The 22431-nt window shown below is 42.8% G+C and overlaps 1 protein-coding gene across 1 annotated transcript in view; it reads right to left on the bottom strand.

Moving 5' to 3' along the window:
- LOC309871283 (uncharacterized protein) overlaps window positions 1–9162 on the bottom strand; it is a 566681-nt gene extending 557519 nt beyond the window's left edge. The window contains exon 1 of the mRNA XM_082744159.1: window positions 7062–9162. Within this exon, the coding sequence (XP_082600285.1) occupies window positions 7062–7082 (21 nt within the window). The 5' untranslated portion in view covers window positions 7083–9162. The remainder of the gene's footprint in view (window positions 1–7061) is intronic.
- Window positions 9163–22431: the final 13269 nt, after the last annotated feature.

A 22431-nucleotide genomic window follows, 5' to 3' on the forward strand; every position in this document is an offset into this window, starting at 1 on the left:
GGACGAATACCCAACTTTTGTAGCAACATGGACCGGACTGGAGGAGATTATGCTGAGTAAAATAAGTCAAGCAGAGAGAGCCAATTATCATATGGTTTCACTTATTAGTGGAGCATAACAAATAGCATGGTGAACATGGAGAGTTACGAGAAGGGAGTTGGGGGAATTTGGAAGGGGAGGTAAACCAAGAGAGACTATGGACTCTGAAAAACAATCTGAGGGGTTTTAAGTAGTGGGGGGTGGGAAGTTGGGGGAACCAGGTGGTGGGTATTAGAGAGGGCACAGATTGCATGGAGCACTGGGTGTGGTACAAAAACAATGAATACTGTTATGCTGAAAATAAATAAAAAATAAATTAAAAAAAAAAAGAAAGGAGTCTGAATCCAAATTATATAGGGTATTGAAAGCCATGTCTTACATTTGAGATTTTATTCAAATCATTATTGAGGCAAGAGATAAAGGTAACTTAGACATTAGCACTTTAGCTGCTGGTAGAGACAGAAAGTAATGGGAGAATTTGAGATGAATTTTTAAAGGCATAATGATGAGAAACTCAAAGCTTTCCCACTAAGATCAGGAACAAAGCAAAGATGTCCCCTCTCATCACCCCTTTTCAATAATGTAGCGGAAATACTAGCTCATACAATGAAATAAGAAAAAGAAATAAAAGGTATACAGATTGGGAAGGAAAAAATGCAACTGGCTTTGTTTGCAGATGATCATCTATGCAGAAAATCTGAAAGAATCAACAAGCCAGCAACAGTAACAACAAAACCTCCTGGAACTAATAAGTGAATATATAAAGGTAGCAGGATACAAGGTTAACCTACAACAGTGGATCATTTTCCCACAAGCTAACAATGAATGAATAAAAACTGAAATTAAAAATATAATACCACATGCATTTGTACCCGAAAAAATGAAATGTTTAGGTACAAACCTAATGAAGTATATATAAAATGTGTATGCAGAAACCTAAAACACTCAGATGAACAAAAGCAAAAAACTAAGTAAAGAGATATCCCATGCTCATGGATAGAAAATTCAATATCATTACAGTATGAGATCTTCCAACCTGATTTATAGACTCAAGCAATTTCAATTAAAATCCCAATTATTTTGAGGATATCAACAAATTGGTTCTGAAGTTTACAGGAAGGGTGAAATAGCCAATAAAATAATGAAGGAGAAGAAAAGAGTTGGAAGACTAATATTACTCAACTTTAAGACTTATTATAAAACACATTAATCAAAACAATGTGACATTGGCAAAAGAGTAGACACGTAGATCCACTGGGGGTGGAACAGAGCACACAGAAACAGACTCACATAGATAGTCTTCAACAAAAGGGCAAAAGCAATACAATGGAGAAAAACATTCTTTTTAATAAATGATTCTGGAACAACTAGACATCCACATGCAAAGAAATGAATCTAGACACAGACCTGACACTCTTTGCAAAAATTAATCAAAAGGGATCATAGCCCAAGAGGTAAAACACAAATCCATAAAACTCGTAGAAGATAACACAAGAGAAAACCAAGATGACCTTGGATACCATGCTGCCTTTTTAAATACATCAAGGCATGATTCATGAAAAAATAATTGATAAGCTATACTTCATTAAAATTAAAAACTCCTGCTCTGTGAAAGATAATGTCAATGCCAAGAAAAGGAGAATACCAGCCACAGATTGGGAGGATAATTTACAAAAGTTGATGAAGAACTGTTATCCAAAATATACAAAGGACTCTTAAAATTCCGCAATAAGGAAACAACCAATCTGATTTTAAAATGAGGCAAATACCTAGACAACCAACCTCACCAAAGAAGATATGCAGATGGCAAAGAAGTCTAAGGAGAAGATGCTCCACTTCATTTGTCATCATGGAAATGCAAATCAAAACAACAATGAAATAACTCTACACACCTATGAGACTGGCCAAAATTCAGAATGCTGACGACACCAAATGCTGGTGAGGTTGTGGAGCAACAGGAACTCTCATTCACTGCTGGTGGGAATGCAGAATGGTGCAGCCACCTTGGAAGACAGCTAGCAGTTTCTTACAAAACTAGACATATTCTTACCAGAAATCTAGAAATCATGTTCCTTGGCATTTACACAGAGGAGTTGAAAACTTATGTTCCCACAAAAACCTGCACACAGATGTTTATAACAGCTTTATTCATAATTGCCAAAACTTGGAAGCAACCAAGAAGTCTCTTCTGTAGGTGAATAGATTAATCAACTGTGAAACATCCAGAAAATGGAATAGTACTATGACAGTGCTAAAAGGAAATGAGCTATCAAGCCACGGAACGACATGGAGAAACCTTAATTGTGTATTACTAACTGAGAGAAGCCGATCCCAAAAGGCTACAGTCTATGATTCCAACTATATGACATCTGAAAAAAGCACAACAGTAAAAAGATCAATGGTTGCCAAGGGTTGGGAGGGAAGGGAAGAAGGGTGGATGGTAAGGATAAACAGGCAGAACAGAGAGGATTTTCTAGTGCAGTGGAAATACTCTGCATGATATAATGATGGATACAAGTCATTATATATTTGCCCAAACCCACAGAACGTACAACAACAGTTGTGAACCCTAATGTAAACTATAAGCTTTGGATAAATATGATGTATCAGTGTAGGTTCATCAACTCTAACAAATGTACCACTCTGGTGGGGTCTGTTGATGGGAGAGGCTATGTACATATGAGGGCAGGGAGTATACGGGAAATATCTATACCTTCCTCTTAATTTTGCTGTGAACCTAAAGCTTCTTTTAAAAAATTAAGTTTTAAAAAAAATGTAGACTGAAAAGATCTGCTAATGGATAGGATATAAGGAGTGAGAAAAAGGAGGAAAAAAATCAAGGATTATACCTACACATGGGTCTTGGGATTAAGTAATTAGAAAGATAACAGTGTCCTTTTCTAAGATACAGAGGTATAAACATAAAAGAGGAAGGAGATCAAGAACTCTGTTTTGAAGTCTATTAAACATTCACAGGAAGATGCCCAAAGGGCAGTAGGATTGATGAGTTTGGAATTCAATGTATACACAAGGACTAGAGACACAAATTTGGGATTCATCAACATATACACTGAATTTAAAATCAAGGTTGTAGGTAAAGTCTCCTATAAAGAGATTTTCAATATAAAAGCAGTGGGTCAGGGCACCTGGGTAGCTCAGTGGGTTAAGCCTCTGCCTTCACCTCAGGTCATGATCTCAAGGTCCTGGGATTGAGCTCCATGTCGGGCTCCCTGCTCAGTGGGGAGTCTGCTTCTCCTTTCCCTCTGCCCCTCCCTGACTCTGTTTTTTCTCTCTCTGTCAAATAAATAAATAAAACCTAAAAAAAAAAAAAAAAAAAAAGGAAGCAGAGGGTCGAGGACTGAGCCCTGGAAAGCTCTTCTATTCAGACATCAGACAGAAGAGAAGCATGCAAAGAAAGTGGAAGAGCAAAGGTCTGTGAGGTTGGAGGGGAAGACAGGTCGTCAGAGTAGACAACAAGAAAGTCAGTCAGGAACGGGGATGACAACTGTGTGGATGACTGCCACAAAGAGAATAAAAACAAAGGAGTGTCCATTAGAATGACATCTGGTAACCTTGATACAAACAGCTGCACTGGGGTCACGAACACAGAAACCAGCATGGGATGGAATGGGCCGTGAAGAAATAAAGAGAACCAGCAACTTCCTTTGGGAGACTTGTTATGTAGAAAAGCAAGAGAGGCAGTAGCATTGAAGTATGAGATCACGTAACCCAGGCCAGGGCAGATTTCCAAGATGCAAAGCATGTCAGCCCTGCTTCTATCACACTCCCTGGCACCCATCAGCCTGGAGAGAAGCTCCAGACTCCTCAGGCTGGTTGTCAACGACCACACCCAGCCTGGCCTTAAGCAATGATCCCACCTCAACTTTGGCCTCTCTTGTGTCCTTCCTCCTTTTCTTCCTGTCCCTCCCAAACCATCTACAATCCACTCATGCTACAGTAGTCAGCACTCCATCATATTCATTCTTTCAAGCTTTCATGCTGTCATACAAACGGTTACTTTTGCCAGAAATGTCTTTTCCTTTCCTGATTTTTCAATAATTGAGGCTCAGTTTAAATGACCTCCTGCATGAAGCCTTCCAACAAACCTGCACCTTCCCCTCCTCATCTGCCTTATGCACGCTGATCTGTGGTTTTGTCTATTTGTTGACTGTGTCTTTTCCCTTCCCTATAACTTGGACCTAGCAGAGGCCTATAGCTCATTGGCTATGAAATATGAAATGAACAGATGTACCTATAGATATTAGCAATATAACGTCTGTCGATGGTTCCACATTACCCTATCGTACCCTGAGCACATATCCACATTGGCTTATCCAAACACAAACCCCATTCCTTTTATTTCCCACCTTCGTCCAAGCACCATGCCCAAGATAAATAAAATGAGAAAAGTCTGTTAAACAAAGGAAGAAAAAAGTGATGAAAACTCAGTAGCATCCCAAGGTAGGGTAAGTGCATATTAGCTATTTTAAATTTCGAGAGCCTCAGGGCCACTCCCCCTTTTCAGACAAGTCCAAAACAGGAGGGCAGTCTTTCCTGCAAAACTGCAGAGTTCTGTAGAATAAAAAAGAGCTGAGGACACAGTCTTTGTTTTATTTTAAGCAAGATCTGGGTACATGAACATGATCCCAAAGGAAATTTAAGCTTAAACTGATTGACAGGAAAACAAATTTGTCATAGCCTAGCCTTACTTACAAACCCCATGAAATATCATAATCTTTTTGAATAAAGTACTCTGGATTGACATCTTTTTTTAAAATGATAGATGCTTTGGAATGCCCTGTTGTGTAGAGGGTGTGTAAGAGAAGCCCGCGGGAAGCACAGGGCACGGAGGGCTGGAATGGAGAGCAGCCCACGACGCGATTGCATCTCTTGCCTGTTTGGGGCAACAATGTCTCCCACTGGGAGACTGAGCACCCTCGTGTCTTCCCTCTGCCTCACACCCAGTATCTACTTGGTTGCTAACTCCCACCTGTTCTGTGTTCACATCTACATAATCTATCACTTCCTCTCCACCCTCTCTCCACAGAGGAAGGTTCCTGACAATCCCTGCCCAGCCTACACAGCCCCCAGTTTACACACCATTTCCACACTGATGAGGTCTTTGTCTGCTAACAAATCTTCATGACTTCTCTCATCTACAAAATCAAAAACAAACTTTTCACCTGCTGTTAAAGGCTTCTGCAGTCTGGCCTGCCACCTTGCTGGCTATTCCATTTCTCAAAGAATTGTACAATTGCAGGTATTAAATTTGCTGTTTCCGTTTCAGAATGTCATCTCTTAACTCACACTCAGCACATATTCCTATGATTTCTCGAAATACAAGAAAGAGGTATAGACTCCCACTCTTAACCACATGTGGAGCTTTGAGGGACAGATACATTGGCCTGTGAGAAATAGCCTTCCCAGATTCAATTTCCAATCTTGTCAGAGGAGAGGAAGTAGAATACGTGTGAGATGAGAAATGTAACTCCTCCGATTGCTAGATGTGCAAATTTGACAATGTTATGTGGTCCTGATGAGGTTCCAGATCTGCAAATGGAGATTATGGAAACTGCCTTATAGACTAGATTGTAAGAAAAACACAAATATGAAATCACCAGGACAAATTAGATGGTCAATAAATGTATGAGTCATTTTACTAAGAAAACCACATCTACAGCTAATTTAACTAATACTTTAGAATTGTAAGATGTTAACTTAACGTGTGCATATACTTGAATGGGAGTATGTGAGTTCGAAATAAACTAAGATCATCCCAGAATGGGTGCTTTAAAGTAATGAAGTACTTCAAGGCATTTACTTGAAACCTAGTAGTGTACGAACTCCGGACATCATCTTCCGAAGAAATGAGACTTTGTTCCTTAGAAGACCTACTGTTTGTTTGCTAATGCCAACACCAGTCTTTCCTGAATCTTTTCCCCTCAGTTGGGGAAACTATGTGAAACTATGAAAAGGAAAATTTATCCTTTCTTCACAGTTTCTAAGGTTTTTGTTCTCTAGAGCCCAAAGATTCATTTTATAAAAGAGATAATGAAAGATTTTTAACCAAGGAAGTGGAATGTATCATGATGTAAGATATAAATTTCCATATCTTCCACACAGCAAAAAACCCTATTTCAATACCGGCAAACGGCCTTGGGGTGGGGGGGATCCTTAGCATACAGCATATTTCACAATTTTTAACTTTTTTTTTTTTTTTTTTTTTTAGCAATCCTAAGCACTTTTTACTGATAAGGGTATTACCTAGGCATTATCTATAAGAACTTGGAAATTATTTTGCTGAAAGTTGTGAAGTTAAAACGTATCGACGGTAGTTGGTAATCATGTTCTCTTTGAATATCGGGCACTAAAACCAGAGTAAATGCTTTAGACTTCAGCTTCAAAAATACCCATTGGTAAATGAAAGATTATTAGTAGCAAATCTTTTTTAGAATGAAAAGATTAGAGCTACCAATTTCTACCAAAATTACCACCTTCTTTCTTGAGAGATTTTAACCTGAAGTGAAAGAATGATTCCAAAATAGCTGCATTAGCATAAATACGGCCACATCTAAATTTTTAATTGTTCCCGGCCACTTTCAGAGAGGTACGAAAAGGCAGAGCACAGAGCGGGGTGGGGGGACAGGAGCCCCTAGTCTACACCCAGAAAAACCCGATTGGGAAAACGGTTCCCATCGAACGGATATCACAGACGTAATAAGAAGACCATTGAGATATAAGTGCTTTAGCCTCTTTGATTTTTTTTTTTTTCTTAATTAAAAGGAGTTGGGTTACTATGAAACACATTTTAACTTCTAGTATTTCCCTCCACATACAGGTGCTTGGCTCTGACACAGAGAAGACCTCGATAACTGTAAAAAGAGTGGATCGTGCCACTTTGTTGTTGTTTTTCTGTTTGGGTTTTTTTTTTTTAATATTATTTTATACACAGTTACGGAAAGCCTTCACTGAGGACGGCCCCTTCCCTGCGAGCAGGATCTTACGCAATCCTGACTCCTTACCTGTGAGATGGAGTCTGCCATCCGCCTTTAAGACATGAGGAAACTGGGTGTGACGGGGCAGGTAGCCTGAACACGGGCACTGTCGCCGCGCAGGGACCACCCCTAACTTGGAGCCCACCTCAGCGGTCCCTGTACCTCAGGCTGCCACTGGGCGCCGCCATGTCTCTTTCCCAGAATCCTGTTCTGCAGAATGCCCGGCTGTGCGACTTTCTGCCGGGGTCACCACCTGCTTTGCCTCTCAGCACCTTCCAGCATTTTCTGGAACCGTCTGGTAGGAGAGGCCGCCGTTGGTGTAGTGTAAGAAGTAATGGGTTTGGAATCTGGTCATGGAGATTCCAATCCCAGCTCTGAGGATTATGGGATGGGCCCAAACCCCTCATCTATCCTTTCGTGCAACCTTGGTTTCCACCGAGGTGACATGGTACTGAGACCCCGCCAGGGTCCCTGGGAGAGGAGCTAAGGAACCAGGTCGTGTGTGCTCTAGCGGCCAGACAAGCCACACAGAACCCAGCAGAGGCCCAATCAAAACCGTTTTGGAGAAAATGAAATCAGAATTTGCAGTCGTTCTTCCTGCAAGAGTCAGGGGCTTTGCTGTGAGTGATCCTTTAGCCCAGTCAAGCCTTCAGCGTATGGAATGGCCGCACAGAGACACGGAGGGAACAGAGAAGCGGGGACAGGAGGCGGCGCTTAGCACAGTGCTCACCGGAGAGCGCGCAGACTTTTCCGTCTCTCAGTGGGGCAAGGAAGAAACCTCGAGGTCAAGGTCCCACCAAGAAAATCTACCAACCTCAGGCTGAAGCAGAACCAAGATTAGGCCTTACACCTGTGGTGAAGGAGGAGGCTGTCACATGCGGGCAGATCAAGGCCATGAGGGGCACACCTGGGTTCTCCTCCCGACTCTGCTCGGAAATCACTGCCTGGTTTTTAGATCTCTTCCCTTCTTGCAGCTGCATTTGCTCTTCTCGACCATGGAGTATTGGACTAGACGGTCATTGTAGTTATTTCTGGAGACTCCTAGTTCTGGTTAACTTAGTTTTCATCAAGAAGTTCAGCCTAGCTTTGGCACATGTCTTTTCAGCAACCAGTGATTTGGCAATGAGCTCTTACCTCTTTTATTCTGTGTATGAATAAATTATATTATGGCTGCCATCAAATCTTTTGCATTTGGGGCTACACTCTGCTTGCCATAGTGTATTTATTCTTTAAACAGTCAATTCAAAGTTGTATTAAAATTAGAAAGTCAATTTTAAATTGTATTTTTATTTTATTTAGACTTCTAGCAACTTTATTCCTAAAACTGGTCTAACATTTCTTTTTTTTTCTTTCTTTCTTTTTCTTTCTTTTCCTTATGAGGATCAAGTGCTAAGACTATAGTCATTTCTTTGAATGAATTGGAGCAATCTTTCTCTAAAGCCCTGGATAATTTAATTAACATGAGGATCATCTGTCCTCTAAAGGTTAGATAAAACTCAGCTGTGAAGCCATCTGCTCATGATGCTTTTTTCCTAATGGTTGATCATTAATTTTCTTTCTAATGTCTTTTTTTTTACAGTAGTTGAATTTTTCAAGTTTTCTTCTTCTTCTAGGGTTAGCTTTGACTATTTGAATTTTGTAAGAAAATAAAGTTGCATGAGTGAAGAAAGAGTTGCATGTAATAGTCCCCTTAACTCTCCTCCGTGCATGTGACTATCACCTTTTCATTTCTAATTTTAAATATTTTTATTCTCTGTTTCCCTTCATCCAATTTTTAAGGCTTTTATCCATTTTCTGGTCTTTTCAAGAAAACTGATTTTGGATTTACACATCCTTTCTGCTATTGTTTTGTTTTTTACTTTTATTCCAACTTTTATCTTTAATATTTTCTTTTATCTTGATTCTTTCTAATATTTTCTTCCTAGTTTCTTCTGTTATCTTTTCTAGTTTTTTTAGGATGGGTAATAATTCCTCCATTTTGTCTTTCTTCTTTAAAACATGTTTGTCTGAGAGGCATCTGGTTGGCTCAGTTGGCTAAGCGTCCGACTCTTGGTATCGGCTCATTTCATGATCTCAGGGTCATGAGATAGAGCCCCACATCAGGCTCTGCACCTAGTGGGGAGTTTGCTTGAGGATTCTTTCTCTCCATCTCCTTCTGCCCCTCTCCTATGGGTGTGCTCTCTCTTTCTAAAAATAAATAAATCTTTAAAAAAATAAAAGAAATATGTCTGAGGCTATAAATTTTTATTGGAATTCAACCTTAGCCATGTCCCATAATTATGGCATGGAAGCATGTGCTGTCTTTCTCCATTTGCATTCAACAGGTTTACTTCCCATCTCTCTCTGCTTCTGGAACCCTCCCCTAAGGGGTCGTATCACCTAGAGCCTCTTGTTGAGTGGATTTCAATTGGCTTTGGCCAATGGGAGCCATCAACAGGAAATCAGAGGACAGGAAAGAGAAGCTATGACTTACTGCCTCCCTGATCATCCCAGCAATTCTTTTAGTGGCAGCAGGTACCTTCTCCACATACAGAGGCTCTTCCACAGCTTCAGTTCACATTAGGGTCCTTAACACATTTACTCACTTTGTCAGTTCAAGCCTTGAGGTGAGAACACCTTCCCATTGTTGCATGAGTCTCTGGATTCTCTTAATCTTGCTGAAAGCTTTTAAATCATTACTTTACTCAAATCTCTTCAGTTGAACCATCTAAGTGGAGTTCTGTTTCCTGGTGGAACTCTGATACACAGTAGTCATTGTTCTTTCAATAGTTTAGTTTAATTCAAAATTGTTTTTCATTATCCAGTCACCAGGTATTACCTAGGAGAGTATTTTTTAACTTCTAAAAGACTCTATGGATGTCATCTTTTTTTTTTTGGATGTTAGAATTGTGGAGTCAACAAATATACAGCTCTCTTACACCTCTATTTTGTAAGCTGCTAGAGGATGTGCTCTACCAAGACGAGAAAGCAAACCAAGAAAGCAGGTATATGGCCCCCAGTGAACAAAGCATCCTTTTTTTTTTAAGATTTTATTTATTTATTTGAGAGAGAGACAGTATGAGAGAACATGAATGAGGAGAAGGTCAGAGGGAGAAGCAGACTTCCCATGGAGCTGGGAGCCTGATATGGGACTCGATCCTGGGACTCCAGGATCATGCCCTGAGCCGAAGGCAGTCGTCCAACCAACTGAGCCACCCAGGTGCCCCTGAACAGAGCATTTTAACAGACAGGAGACTAAGTGATTTTCCTGATGATTAGAAACGAAGTCCTCAGATGCCAGTGATACAGTCCAGTGTAGAGCAGGGGTGTGGGGCCAACAGAAGGATGTTTCTAACAGAATACAATTATTTCGAACTGATGTCTTATATGTTTGGCTGCATTGAGAAAACATGTTCAGGTATTTTGAAGAGTTTGGAAAAGATTTAGCAACAAGTACCTAGAAAACTAAGCAAATAAAAAAAATGAATCATTCACAGAAAAATGAAAAACTATACAGAAAAGAAATATCATATAAACGACGTTTATATGATAATAATGATATGAACACTAATAACCAAATATTGGAGCATGGAGAGGAATTATAAGGGTACAAAATCCTTAGTTTCACAGTAGAATGTCAACTTATATTAATTGACATTTCAAAAAAATGGCATAATAAGCATATTATTGAAGAATCAGGAGGTGAATACCAAGAGTCGCTCACAATGTTAAAAGAGGGTCGTCTGAAAAGCAAGGATCAGGCATGTAGATGAGAGGAGCAGAGGAATGGTGTTTGGTTGTTGTTGGCTATTAAAAGCCTCCTTCCTCTCACTTTCTAAACCACATAAATATATTACTTTGATAAGAAGTTAAATGTTTAAAGAAACTCAGGTTTCCTTCATCCAGGAAATCAAGAACAAAACAACAAAATTATTCTGGAAAAAAATGAAGCCATTAACACCACAGTATGAATTTACGTTAATCAACTCCTATGTCTTTAACTCAGCAGTCCACTAATTCAGGGTTTCCTAGGCGGCTCTTTCAGACACATGGGAAGGGAGTGTAGCCTAACTCTGCTCCTCAAAAATAACAGAAGGAAGCCTGGGTGGCTCAGTTGGTTAAGCCTCTGACTGTTGATTTCAGCTCAGGCCATGATCTCAGGGTCCTGGAATCAAGCCCTGCCTGGGCCTTCTGGCTCAGCGTGGAGTCTGCTTCTCGCCCTCTGCCCCTCCCACCCCCCCAACCTAAATGAACTGATCTTTAAAAAGTAATAATAATAGAGACCTTGCTTCAGCTGGGCTAAGACAGTCTTATATTCATCGCACCAAGGGTCATTACATTCTCAACACCAAGCTAGTGTATGTTCTGTTAAATATTTTTCAAATGTGATAATTTATTGCTTGAGACTTAAGAGCAGTTTTATTGTTTTTCACAGCAATTTCATTTTCCCTTAGTCATTCTCCCTCCTACACTCTGGCACTTAACAAATCTTCCTTCAGCGTTGGGGGGATGGCTCCGCAGCATATATCTAGAAGTCCATCCTCAGCATAACAAGCCAATTAGCTGCTAAGAAAAACACAGCAGGGTTCTCTTGCCATTTATTTTGACTTAAATTCCTTGTCTTATAATAGCCCAGAAAAACATGGAGCACTGACAGTGTGTCAGCACTGCAACTACTAAAACTTCTTTTTAGACTTTTTGTAGGGACTTATTAAAGTTATAGGGCAGGGAACCCCAAACCTGTAGACCATTAAGATGGAAGTCTGCAGGCCGCTTAGAAACATCACCCCATTTAAACACCTGGGATGTGGACCACAGGAAAGGAGAATTCACTAACGATGAGTCTGTTGATAATTTGTAAGTTTTTTAATATAAATTTTCTGTTTTTGTAAAAATTCATGTAAAGTTGGATCACATGATGTGAATGTCAAGCAAGGACATCTAGCTCAGAGATTTCCAAGTCTGACTTTAAGGACCCTGGAGTTGGAGCACATATATCAGGGGTCTCTATGGTGGTCAGGAAGGGTGAGCAGTGATCATAATATGTGACCCCTGAGTTTCTTCAAACCTGTGCAGTTCCTATTTGACCCATCATTTCACACATGGGAAAATAAAGTTATCTGGGAAGGAGGAAGAAACTCATCTAATGTTGTACAAGTAGCAGGTGGCAAAGCTGGAACCAAATCCAGGTCTTTGGATTCCCGGTTCAATGTTTTCACCAGTGTCTTTTGCTGCCTTTCCTATTTTAGGTGCTTTTCTATTTATGGATACTACAACGTATCCCTTTCTGGAGAATGATGGAGATGTTACTACCCTGCATTTTCCCTAAGGAAAGAAGTTTGATAAATTATTTAAATATCCACTTTTCTCTGCTAAAATGTACACTATGTTTTTCTCTAAGTAAAATGTGAAAACACTTATATTACTGAGCCATTTATATGCACCATTTTTCTTCTTAAAAGCTTCTCTTCTCCCATATCCATTGCTTTGGAAACCTCTGGAGATATTATAATGAAATATTGATTGCCATCTCTCTCATCTTCACCCTATTCATATTCTAATGATCCTGCAACTCCGGAATAATTTCTGTTGAGAAATCACTAATTCAAAAACTTGCTTCCACATTTTTTTTTTTTTAAGAGAGAATATTACATTGACTGGGGACCGGACACCAGAGTCTCAGCACATCAGCTCCTGTTCAAGATGGCTCCTCTTGGGGCCTCACATTACATGAGCATCAAGAACTTTGAATTACTGGACTCAGAAGAGATCTTTTAATTTCCAAGAGATGACAGTTTCAATAAGATGGTGGTGGTTAAAAAGCAGAGTTTGATCTTTGCAGTGAGGAGGAATCATTAGAATTCCACTGTAGGGGGTGTAAGTTCAGCTCCTGGAAAGGACTGGGGGTTATGTGCCCCTCGTAGGACATCCCTAGGCTCCATGGTGGACAGTTCCAGCTTGTGCCGGAATGGAATGGGGAAGAGTGCTGATGGAAACTCCCAAATTTCTTTTCAAAACAGTAGGTGTTTGATCTGATGACATATGTTCTGGATTTAGAATCAGAAGAACCAGAAGAATCAGAAAGCCATTCCATTGCTTCCCATCTCGGTGATCGTGGATAATTTAAACTTTCGCTCAGCTTTCCCATTTGTAAACTGGAGATAAATAAGGAGTACCTTTTTATTGATGTTGTGAGAATTCAAACAGATCGTTCATGTTAAATGCCAACATATGCCTACTGATCCTTAAGAAATGTGATCTCTTTCTTCCTTGAGGAACAAAGATTAAGAAACAAATATGAGTGTTTCTAAAAAGATATGGAGTCATTTTTCCCAGTAAGACTCAGGAGGTGCTAGAGAGATCATCTGTCTCCCATGGAAAGTCATTATGAAATAGATCAAACTATGAAAATGTGCCGTGAAAGCCATCAGGGAGCCGAAAGCAGAGGAGATAAAAGGGTTCCAGACGGGAGGAACTGTCCTGTTCTTCTATTGCTGCATCATAAACCACCCTAACACTCTGCAGTCAAAATGTCAACCTTATCATTAAAGCTCACGGTTCTGTAGCTTGAGTTCAGTGGGAAGTTCCATGGCTCTTGCTTAGGGTCTTATGCTATTTCGGTCCCAACGTGGCTCACAGGGAGTCCTCTGGGAAACTGGGGCAAATGGGCCCCTCTCCCTCTTCACACAGTTTCAAGGCCTCTCCTCCCCATCTGCTTTCCCCAGCACACAGCCCAGTGCTTCCAAAATCATGAGACCCAAGAGGAAGGAAAAGGAAGCTACCAACCCTTCTTAACACCTGGACTCCAAGCCCAGGAGTAGTACTTCCTCCAGGTCCAATGGGAAAGCAGTCCCAGGCCCAGCCTAGGTTCAAAGGATGGGGCGCAACAGAGCTCTCCAGACAGGACCGGGAGGCCTCTGTGCAGTCCAGACGCTTGGTGTGCCCGGGGAACACGAGCTCCCTGCCATGCACACAGAGGACATATTCACCAAATAATGTCAAAGGACTGAATGGACATGTGATTCTCCTTAGCCCAGGTTAATGTTTTAGTTGTTGGTTACATAACATCAAGAAAGGTTAAATTTGCGGCTGCCTCACCTGCAGTAGCTGCCATTTTAGGAAGATGATTTTCCATGCCTGTTTAACTAGCAGTGGTGTTAATAGGGCCATTCAGAAGCTTTTGGGAGAAACGTCGCTGGTTTTGCCACCCAATATTTTTAAAATATATGCCTTGACATGATCATAGCCAGTTTAACTTGGAGTTGGATGTGTGTGGTGGATATCTTCAAAATACTTCTGCCCATTATTTCAGAGTCCTTTCAAAAGCAAGATCACCCTCTTTTGCCAGCCCATGTTTCAGGCCAAGGTCTACCCTAGAAAACAGGCCACCCAGAGCCTGGTATTCCAGGGGCCTGGAAAAGAGACACACCTACAAATCTGCGGCTTTCTCATCTGCTGATTGTTTTCAGGGAGCAAAGTATGTATTTCATTCCATAAAGTCAGGTCCGGTTTAGAAGGAGGATAGAGTGGCTAGAATCCTCACCAAGTTTATCCCTGATGGCTGACGAATGTTCCAGGAGAGCAGGTTATGGAGGAGAAGGGGAGAAAATACTACAACAGAGGGGCTGCCTAAAATGTAGAAAGAGAGCACAAAGTGAGAGCTTTTTGAGACAAAGTTTCTCGGTTCCCTTCTCCCTACCAGACAACTGCCGAAACCTGAGCCTCCTCCAAGCTCAAGTTAACAAGGGATGTCGACTCAGTTAAGCCAGTCGGTTCTTCAGAAAAGACAGTTTCCCACCCATTTGCTCAGTTTCTACTCTCCCCAGTCCTTGGGACTTTTCAGTCTAATGTTCAAGAAGCCCTCTGGGAGCCAGCCTATCTTTCCAGCCTTCTGAGAAACATAGAGAGCTTACAACAAATATTTGTGGAAGGAATAAAGGCACGAATGACACCATCCCTGTCCCACCAAACATAGCCACACAAAAAGCCTTACTATGATCCAAAAACAAAACAAAACAAAACAAAACAAAAAACAGGACTTTACCCCCTTTTGCCTTCGTTTTTTACACAGGTGGTCCCTCCATGGGGTATGCCCTACCCCGTGAAGCAGCACCATCGAACTTCTCTTCTTTCATGGTTTGGTTATAAACACCAGGTCTTTTCAGGAAATCTTCCCAAATCTCTGCATCGATAAAGAATTCCTTCTCTTCTAGGTCATTCGATCACGTCATCATTACTTCTCAAAGAAAAACTCTACGTGTGCCAGTATCATCATCAATATGACGAAATTTTCTGAGTGGCAAATTGGGAACTGGGGACCTGAATAAGGTAAAGCCCTGTTCTCAAGGAGCATGACATCTAGCAGAGAAAAAGAGAAACTTTGAAACAGTCATAATATGGTATAAGAACAGAAGCATAGAAGGTACAGAAAATACCACAGAAAAAGAAAACAGCAGGAAAGAAAGAAAGAATGAATAAATGAATGATGGCAGGAAAAGAAGCATCAGAAGAGGACTCCTGCAGGAAGTAGTGCGGGGTGAAAGGGTTGGAAAGAAGACATTTCTTGCTTGAATCCTAACTACATGCAAAGTCTTAAAAAGCTGAGTCTCCATGCCATGTCTGCACTTGCAAGTGGCTCTGGAGATGGTAAGCTATGCTAGAGGTCAAGAGGAAGTCAAAGATCAGATCACTTATAGCCTTGGGTTCCTCCTCAGGGACTTGAAATTCGAAGGGAGGTGATGGAGAGTCACTGCCAGGATTTAAGCAGAGACATAGACCATTTCTGGCTCATTTTTATAACCGAGGGTCAACAAGCACAGTGCCTGGAAATAACAACAACCACACAGGCAAAACCTGAGCACTTACTGTATGCCTGGCACGGTGCCAGTCACTTCACATACGTCCGTTAATAGCCGCTAATGAAAGTTTCCTTTAAATTGAATGGAATCTCGGCCCCACCCCATCTGGAGTAAAAATAGAAACTGTCATTATAGCTTTAGCAGAGAGAGTTAGATAATTATAAGTTTAAAGAAGTTTAGTCATGAAAAAAAAAGAGAATAAAGGAAAGAATTTGATTATTGCTCCGCTAAAGGCCAAACCAGAAAGATTCGGGTCATAAAAAAGGATGGCTAATTTTTTTAAGTGGTAAAAGAGCTAGAAAGGATTTTATATAAACACTTTAGGGGAGAAAAAGATAAACCACAGAGAAAAAATGGGTCTTCTAATAAATGAGTGGGAAAAGAGAATTAACAATAAATGAGAGCGGCTGAAATATTGAACTCATCCTTTGCAAGAAAAATGAGAAGAAATAACTTAGATTCTTAGCAAGTAATAAAAATCTTGCAAAATACTTAATAGGGATAGAAATCTAGTGAGGGGATATTCATTAAATTTAATTCATCATTTTAAAATAGACAGCCCACGGCCCTCCCAAGGTGCGATTCCGCTGGAATCGGAACCTAATTTGACTTCCGAAGACCAGCAAAGACTAAGTGACGGAGGACCGCGTGCATGGTCAGGAGCCACCTCAGGGCCAGCTTCTCACTAGGACGCAAAAACGACATTTTGAGGGGAAAAAAAAAAAAATTCCATTCCTACAGAAATCACGCAGCTGTTTTCCTAAGAGCAAAAATAATGATCAAAATGATGGTTCCAAAGAAACCAGGGTCAAAGGGGTCAACACCGGTGTTCGGCGTGGACTTTTTACAGCTGAGAAAAATCAGGGCTGGGGCGGAGGAATGAGGAAGCGGGCCCAGGAGGAGTCCGGGCCCGAGAGCAGGTGCAGGTGCAGGTGAACCGATCTGGGGCCCGGAGGCGCCTCGGAGCCTCCCCTCGTCCACGGCCCCATTAGGCTGGGTTAGGCGCCCCCTCCTGGACACTCAGAGCAACACGGGCATCTCTCAGCCGCTGCTTTCAGTTTTAGGATTCTTTATTTTTCCTTTTTTTCCTCCAGACTGTGAGTTCTATGGAGGCAGGGACTACGTCCGATTAAATAAATGGTGTGATGCTGGCAGGGACTCGGTAAATGCCTGTTGAGTGAACTCATGGACACACGAACTAAGTGAGGATTCCCAAAGCTGATTGTTGAAGACCCCAGAGAGGTAAGGAGGAAACCAGAGTGGAGACTCTCGGACGAGGAGCACGTGCGTCGCGTCGTCCCCATGCCACTCAGCACCCACCTGCCTCATGGAAGGGCAGCTGGAGAGCTGGCCCGAAACCCAGCCCTCTTTGGCGACCCTAACTTCTCTCCGTGGGCTCCTCTCTCGGCACTAATTAACGAACCAAAGAGCGCAGGCAGCGAAGAAATAAGCAAGATCTGTGTAATGCCACTGACCTATGTATCGGCTTCTATAAGTGAGACTTGAACTGAATGCCATGTGCAAAAAGGGGCCCAGCTGAAGCATTTGAAATCCGGGAAGATTAGGATGGGGTCATCACAGTGGAGGCAGCGCGGACCACACGGAACTCAGGGGTGTGCTCAGGAGGCGAGGAGTAGACGTGATTTCTCAGCAGATGTGCATCCTCCCCCCTGGAATGCCTTCATCCGTCAAGTCCAAATCCCCTGGGCCTGAAGGCAGCTTCCCCAGGGAGGCTTGTCTGACACCCCAGGCAGGATTTAGCTCTAATCCCCCAGGGCATTTTCTTGGTCTATTATTAGCCTTTGCCACAGTTGGCTCTAGACACTGATGGAACAACGCTGTCAGACTGTGGGCTTCCAAAAGGCAGGAGATATTTCTGACTCATCACTTTATTCGTGTCCCCTAATCCGATGTCTAGGAATTGTAAGTGAGAGAGTCCAGCAGGTGCAGGAAGAGCAGTAGCTGGTGTGGGAAGGTTCGAGGGGTGTCCCACCACAGAGACTACCAGCTCAGCATCCCAGGCAGGGGCTGGGAACACATGGTCTTCTGTTGGGCACTGTGCACCATGTGTGTCTACCTGTTCCATCGAATCCTAGAAACAGCTGTAAACAGTAGGTGCTTACTATCTCAATTTTGCAGTCTTCTCCTCTCACAAGGGAGAAAAAAAAAGGAAGATAAGCGAGATCACATAGGCTGCTTACAGGTGGCTGGGGATTTTCACACTCGCCTCACGGACGCCAACGTCTGCTCCCTTTCTAGTTGGGTGAGTACACTGACCTGGCTTGAGAAGGTGCAGAGAGGCCCCCCTCGCCTGCAATGTCTGCTGAATTCAGACGCACACACTGTTCCTGGGGTGCCCCCTTCACTCTCCATTGCTCCTCCCCGGGCCACCCTGCTTGACCTTAGAGCCCCGTGGAGGTCCTGAAGCTCTGGAGGTGATTTGGCCTGCCCGGAGTCCCTCAGAGAATCTGGGGCAGAACACGACAAGTAGCCTGGCGTCCTGGCTCTCAGGGGCCAGGAGCTCCCTTTGTTATTCCTCAATTTTTCTGATGGTGAGAGGCCAGGCTCAGTCCTCAACACCTAGAGAAAATCCCAAACCAAAACACAGAATAATTTCCTTCCAGGGTGACAAATCCAGGGAGACAGAGCCGTGGACTGCTCTCACGTATCATGGAAGACAACGGCCACACCTTCGACGTTGCTGATTTCCCTTGCCCTGATCTGCCTCCTGGCCTCTCTCCTCCAAACCAACTATCTCCTATTTCGACTGCAATCCCTCAGACAGAGGCTCTGCTTACTCCTTCTCCAGAGAGCTGGCTTTCCACAGCTGTCCCCAACCTCATGGCCCATGAAACAAACATGCAGACCCTGTACCAGATGCATTTGCTTCCTGTGCCTTTTCACTATGATCTCTGACCCACCTGTGCCCTTGGCTGCCCGGAATAGAGAAGATCAGCTTAGAAGGAGAGTCTCCCAGTGGACCAGCAGTTCCCACCTGTCACCCCCTCTGTGGTCAGTTCATCGCACCCCCATGGAGGCAAGCCCAACGGAATGGTCTCTTCTGTTTGGAATATCAGAAATCCAGTAATGACTTACTAAAGTACTCAGCTGTTCCTGTAAATGAGACACATTTGCATACAAACATGAAGCCAGAACAAGATTACAAAGAGGTTTTTTGGTTGTTGATTTTTTTTTTTTTCTATCCACTGTGCAATCCTCGAAAGAACACAGTATGTGATTTCCCCTTGTGTAAATTTGGTATCATATCCCCCATTGTTGTGGGAAGTCCGTAAGACTAAATAGCAGAACCCACTTGCAGCCGTAAGCAGTGAGTGGACACTATTCGACATTCAGGGACTTCTTCGCCTCCCCTCCAAGCTTCCTTCCAGAGGAAAAGAAGCTCAACACGGTCGCTTCCCCCAAGCCCTCACAGGCTGCCATTTTCCATCCCAACCTAAATTATGAAGATGTTGCAATGGCACTCATCATTTCTTCTGACAGTGGTCACATTCTGAGTGTCATTATTACTATCCGTGGGTTTTTTTTTTAAAGATTTTATTTATTTTATTTGACAGAGATCACAAGTAGGCAGAGAGGTAGGCAGAGAGAGAGGGAGGAGGAAGCAGGCTCCCCGCTGAGCAGAGAGCCCAATGCGGGACTCGATCCCAGGACCCCGGGATCATGACCCGAGCCGAAGGCAGAGACTTTAACCCACTGAGCCACCCAGGCGCCCCAACTATCCATGGATTTTTAAGTCAGTGGCAGAGATCCTGTCTCACGCCCCTGGCTTGTGGCAGGTGAAAGGAGTTGCACTGGATTGAAATGGAGAGGACTTGACATTGCCAGCTCTGCTATGACCTTGCTAGGTGACCTCTCTTTGCACCTGAACTCACATACCCACGGTAGAGGGGGATTAGACTAGAAAAGAGGCTGCTGCCTGACGGCATCAGTTCTTAAAGTGTCCTCCTCCAATCTGCAATGCCAGCATCACCTGGAACTTGGTAGAAATGCAGAACTTCAGGCCCAACCCTAGACCTGAAGCAGAAATCCTAGGGCTGGGTCCAAAACATCTGTGTGTGACTGAGCCCTCCAAGTGATTCTGATGCCTGCTTATTGAAGTTTGAGAACCAATGGTCTTAGAGCTTCTGAGGACACCCAGGGCTGTATGTAAACAATGTGTGTACGTATGTGTATGTGCAGACACGTGGCGCTTCAGTTCCAGACCACCACAATAAAGCGAATATCACAATAAAGATTTTTTGGTTTCCCAGTGCATATAAAAATTATGTTTCAACTATACAATAGTCTCTTAAGTATTCAATAGCATTGTGTCTAAAATATATATATATACATATATATATATGCCTTAATTTTAAAAAAGCTTTATTGCTAAAAACTTCTAACCATCCTCGGTGCTTTGAGCGACTCATCGTCACTGATCACAGATCACTGTAACAACTATAATAATTATGGAAAGGTTGGAAATATTGAGAGAATTACTAAAGTATGATACAGAGACATTACATGAGCCAATGCTGTTGGGAAAATGGTGCCAGTAGATTGGCTCAAAGTAGCATTGCCGCAAACCAACTTGTTAAAAAAAAAAACACAGTATCTGCAAAGTGCAAGAAAGCTAAATGCAATGAGATATGCTTGTATACTCACACTATGGTTATATATTGTATTGCATATACTATGTATTGTATATTACAGAATAATTATGTAAGAATGTATCTACACTTGCATTTTCTGACTCTGCATAACTTTCCTTGTGTTCTCCAAGCTTTCGTGACCTTGAAAGGAGGTGAACACCCCCTTCATCAACCTTGCCCTGCAGTTCCTGCCTGATAAAAAATGGCTCGAGTCTTACTAGAAAGAAAAAGAACATGGGACAGCAAACATAAACCATGCCTAACTTCCATGCTGATGGATTAGCTGAACGCAAGGTAAGGGACCGGGGAAATGTGCCAACACAGAATTCAAAATGGAATCGTATTTACTGCTCTGAAGATGAAATGAGTCTCAAACCTCTGTCCCTCCCAACATCCTAGGGAGAGCGCCTCTCCTCTACCTCAAAAGTCATAGCTTCTCTGAGTTAGAAGGGTCATCAGAATGCATCTGAACCCCAGCGATGGATTAAATCTCTCCAAGGCATTTTGTAAAGTACCAGAGGCAGAGCCCACTCTGAGACTCCTACATAATTGGTCTCTGATGGGTCTGACCCATCTGTTTTTATAAGTTCCCCAAATGATTCTAAGGCATCTAGGAGAGTGTTCCTCAAAAAAATGATTGTGGGGGCGCCTGGGTGGCTCTGCCTCTGCCTTCGGCTCGGGTCATGATCTCGGGGTCCTGGGATCGAGCCCCGCATCGGGCTCTCTGCTCAGCAAGGAGACTGCTTCCTCTTCTCTGCCAGCCTCTCTGCCTGCTTGTGATCTCTCTCTGTCAAATAAATAAATAAAATCTTTTAAAAAAAAAATGATTGTGTCTGTCCACAAACACCGGAACAAAACCAGGTCACTTTCATGGATATCAACCCCTGACCCCCGCTATCAAATGGGAGGAGGGGGCAGCAGAGGCTCAGAGAGCAGAGCTGTAAATGAGGAGTTGGAGTTAGAATTCATTCATCGAGCCCAGATCCCGGCTTTGCCCATTCCTGCTCTCAGAACCACCTGGAATCCCACGATCTTTGTAAACTGGGTTTCTGTAGCTGTACAAACAAACAAACAAACAAGAAATAGAATATCTCACATGTTGAAAAGAAAGGAGATGAAGCCAAGGGTGGTTTGTAAACGATCAGGCATGGGGCCAGGTGCAGCGATCACAGGACGCTCCAGGGAGGGCATTGCATGGGGCAGTGGGGGGGGGGGCTTTCTCAGCGTGGGGGGGGGGGTGCCGGTGACAAGCTAAGAGTAGGGCAGAGGCCCTGGGAGGGAAGGAGGGGACAGCCCGGCTGAGCCCGCTTCTTCCCCAACCTTTTGGAGTAAGGAGCACAGAAGGGTTAACCTAGTTCAGAATTGATGCTATCGGGCTCTGCCTGTTGCTGGCAGGATTGTTTTTGTTCATGCTAATTAAAAACAGGTGCATTTGCCTGCAACGTGGGCTTTCTCATGCCTGGTTGTCCTGGAGACTACCATCTCCACAGGCCGACCGTTAGGGGGGAGAGTTCTGGCTTCATTTACATGTGAGAACTTGGGCTTCACCTGAGGTGCGTAAAAAGAACAAAAAAATGATACGTGCTTAGCTGTTCTCCAAGAGAGAAAATGGCTTGATTATGACTGCAAAGGCAAGAAGTAGCAAAGAATGAACAGGGCTGCTTTCCAGCATGTTTCACGGGGTACCATGAGCCGTGGCTGGAAAACCAGCAACCCGAACTCAGGCTCCAGCACTGCCACAGAGCCTCTGTCTGACCTTACCCAGCTAAACCAACATTTATAATGTTGTACGCTACCTCCTTTAAATTCGCGTTTATTTCCATCTTAAGGTGTGACAGTGAGGTACCAAGGGGACCTGTTGCTCAAAGTCATGGGGAAAACACGAATCATAATTCAAGCCCAGCTCTC

Source organism: Mustela nivalis (assembly GCF_964662115.1).
Source record: "Mustela nivalis genome assembly, chromosome: 8".
Classification (NCBI taxonomy): Eukaryota; Metazoa; Chordata; class Mammalia; order Carnivora; family Mustelidae; genus Mustela; species Mustela nivalis.